Source organism: Frieseomelitta varia, unplaced genomic scaffold (assembly GCF_011392965.1).
Source record: "Frieseomelitta varia isolate USP_RPSP 00005682 unplaced genomic scaffold, Fvar_1.2 scaffold_246, whole genome shotgun sequence".
Taxonomy (NCBI): domain Eukaryota; kingdom Metazoa; phylum Arthropoda; class Insecta; order Hymenoptera; family Apidae; genus Frieseomelitta; species Frieseomelitta varia.
The window spans coordinates 581580-584656 of NW_025109975.1; the positions used below are offsets into that span (position 1 = coordinate 581580).

At 34.4% G+C, this 3077-nt stretch overlaps 1 protein-coding gene across 3 annotated transcripts in view; it reads right to left on the minus strand.

Moving 5' to 3' along the window:
* Positions 1–2688: 2688 nt before the first annotated feature.
* The window catches only part of LOC122528119 (CCR4-NOT transcription complex subunit 6-like), a 131892-nt gene continuing 131503 nt past the window's right edge, over positions 2689–3077 (minus strand). The window contains exon 4 of one of the 3 annotated variants that reach the window (XM_043652876.1): positions 2689–2961. In XM_043652876.1, the coding sequence (XP_043508811.1) occupies positions 2891–2961 (71 nt within the window). In that variant the 3' untranslated portion in view covers positions 2689–2890. The remainder of the gene's footprint in view (positions 2962–3077) is intronic. The other 2 variants (XM_043652875.1, XM_043652874.1) reach the window with 2 other exon arrangements.

The following is a 3077-nucleotide window of genomic DNA, read 5'->3' on the forward strand; positions in this document are numbered from 1 at the left end:
GGGGGAAAAAAGCGAGAGATACACATCGAAAATGTGCGCCGCTGCTGCGAGTACGAGCCGGCAGTATCGAGACCTGTTTTTTCCAATAATGCCAATGGCAGCGAGAGAAAGAAAAAAGAAAAAAAAGAAAAAAAAGGAAAGAAAGGAAAGAAAAGAAAAAAGGAAGGGAACGAAAGGAGAAAGGAAACGCGAGGCAACGTTACGATTGGAAAATCAAGCGATCTCGATACGATACGGGAAGCTTAACAAGAAGAGAAATTCGAACGAAGTGTTATTCGAACGAAGAATGCCAGGGGAGTGTAACCTGGTTGCCCGCGCCTTCGTAATTCACCGTAAAAATCCTCAATGATTTCCTCATGTTTCGCCCGTTACATTCCGACGCGGATGTTGTCGAAAGGTCGTCACGTGCGCGAATAGCGGGAAGGACGAGTTTCATTCAAAAAATGGCCGATGCGTCACGCACGTACGTTATACCGAAACTCGCCACACCGAGAGTCGTCGTACTACACGTTCTCCGAGGAAAATAAACATTGGACACACCGGAACCGCGGCTTTCGGCCGACGATCGTTAGCAAAGTCAAATACACAAAATATTGCCCAGTTAATGCCCAAAAGGTTCGCGGAATTTATTTGCAAAAAATTGCTCACCAAGCAATTATTCGTCCAAATTGACGACGTCGCCCATTTTAAATGTACATCTAACGTTAATTCTCAGTATTTTCAAGTTTCGTATCCTTTTTTTTTTTTTTTTTTTTTTTTAGCAAATAGCTGATGCTTCACGAAGAGACATATTTTAGAGACCTGCTAATCAACAATTTCATTTGTTCTTTGATATTCAATATCTATTAGCTACATTAACACTACAATTATCGACAAAAAGTATAAAATCTCCATCAGAGACGTTGAAATAAATGAAATATGAAATCTTTACAGTGCAACAAGGTACACAGGCTTTTATTTATGTATTTTATGAAGGATCATTCAAGTCTTTAAATATATACTGTGTCATATCTATAAAATATATAACAAAAATATTCAAATGGTCATTTTGAACCATTTTGGTCTAGCGTTAAGATTCAATTGCAGAGACTCGACTGAATTGTACTTTATATTACAATAAGTCGAAAACATTTATCGCACCTATGCGTCGAATATTTTCCTGCACCGTGTATTCGAATCCTTTCCTCAGCCACACGTCGATGCGATTTTTTTTTTTCACGTTTCAAACCTGCTATTCAATGGACATCCGTCCAATTTTACAAACGGGAGCGGCAGAGACTGATTAATTTGTCTTCCAGCCGAAAGTGATAAATCGTTCGCGCCGTTGTTAGAAATCGCGAAAGTTTGACACAAATCGAGGACACTGAATGTATATTCATTCCATTCGGTCGCAGTTTGCACGTAGAAGGTTAGACGCGTAACACGATAACACGGTTGTATAATCGTTGAGAGAATAAACGACAACGTCGGTGACTGCCCATTTGATAATTCTTGTTCACCGATTAATTTACCAAGATATTGTGTAAATACCGCGCGCATACTTTCGCGTGAACTATTGGCAGAATTGCTTTCAGATAGCCCAAGTACTGGCGATAATATGTACATGCGTTTCGCTGCGAAGTATCAGTCGCCGTTAAGTGAATGTCTATCAGTCCTTCGCGACTTTTTTCATTACTGCAAAAGTTCCTTGGTTTTTCCGCCGTTCGCGAAATATCGACTCAGACGTTCTAACGGCTATTTACATATCATTACCGTGGTCGTGGTCATAACAAACAGAGAAATACGTTACAACAACGACGAGATCTTCGCGTCGTAATTTTCATGAATTTGAAGGAACGAGTGCTTCTCCCCGAGTTTCTTAAAAATATCATAAGCAGAAGAAGAACACGGAATGATACGACGTGTACAAACAAATGAAATATGCACATGTGTAAATATAATATAATGTAAAATATATATATATATATATATATATATATATATATATAATGTAATATAAATATGTAAAATATACATATATATGAATATATAAATATGTAAAATATATGTATATATGTATATATAAATATGTAAAATATACATATATATGAATATATAAATATGTAAAATATATGTATATATGTATATATAAATATGTAAAATATACATATATATGAATATATAAATATGTAAAATATATGTATATATGTATATATAAATATGTAAAATATATGTATATATAAATATATATGTAAAATATATATATAAATATATAAATATGTAATATATATATAAATATATAAAGTATGAAATATGTAAGTATAATAAAATATGTAAAGTATATAAAATAATATTATATATACATATATATAAAATGATAAACTGTCCAGGAAATTAGAAATATCTTTTCTTTAACGAGAAACGAGCAGTAAATGAAGTAACAACGATATAAAAATAATAGAAAAATATTTCCTCAACTGGGCAGAAAATTTGAAAAATACTGCTTCCTTGACGCGGAGAAACGCAGTAAATTCTCTTGCAATTTTTTACTTCGAGCAAAGAGAGAAAAAAAGAAAAGAAAAAAGAAAAAACTGCTCCTTTCCAATTAAAAAAAAATTACGCGAATACATGGACATTATTATTCTACTCGTGACGGGCAAATATTTGCAAACTTATTCTTTTGGGATTCGAGACCCTTCCTGTCACAAACAAACGTGTTAATTACTATGTTGCGTCGCACGTTCCGATGTCCTATAATTTTAGCAAGTTGCACGCACGGCCGCAAACCCTTGCGCACAAAGACGCTTCTGATTGCGAAATATTTTTCCGAAATATAAAAGCTTCGAAACGCGCTTGAAACCTACGTACGTGGCTAGAACGAAATGACGGAAGATGATCGGAAGCAAAATGTTCACCCTTGAAAATGTACACCCCCAGGGATTTGATCATTCCAGAGTCTCTCTCGAATTGCAATTTCGTGATCTAAAATGAAACAAAAACTTGTGCGAGAAATGTAAATTGTGGAATATCAAAAAGTCATAAAATTAGCAATTTTCTAAGAACAGCAAGCATTTTTTTTTTTTTTTTTTTTTTGCTTG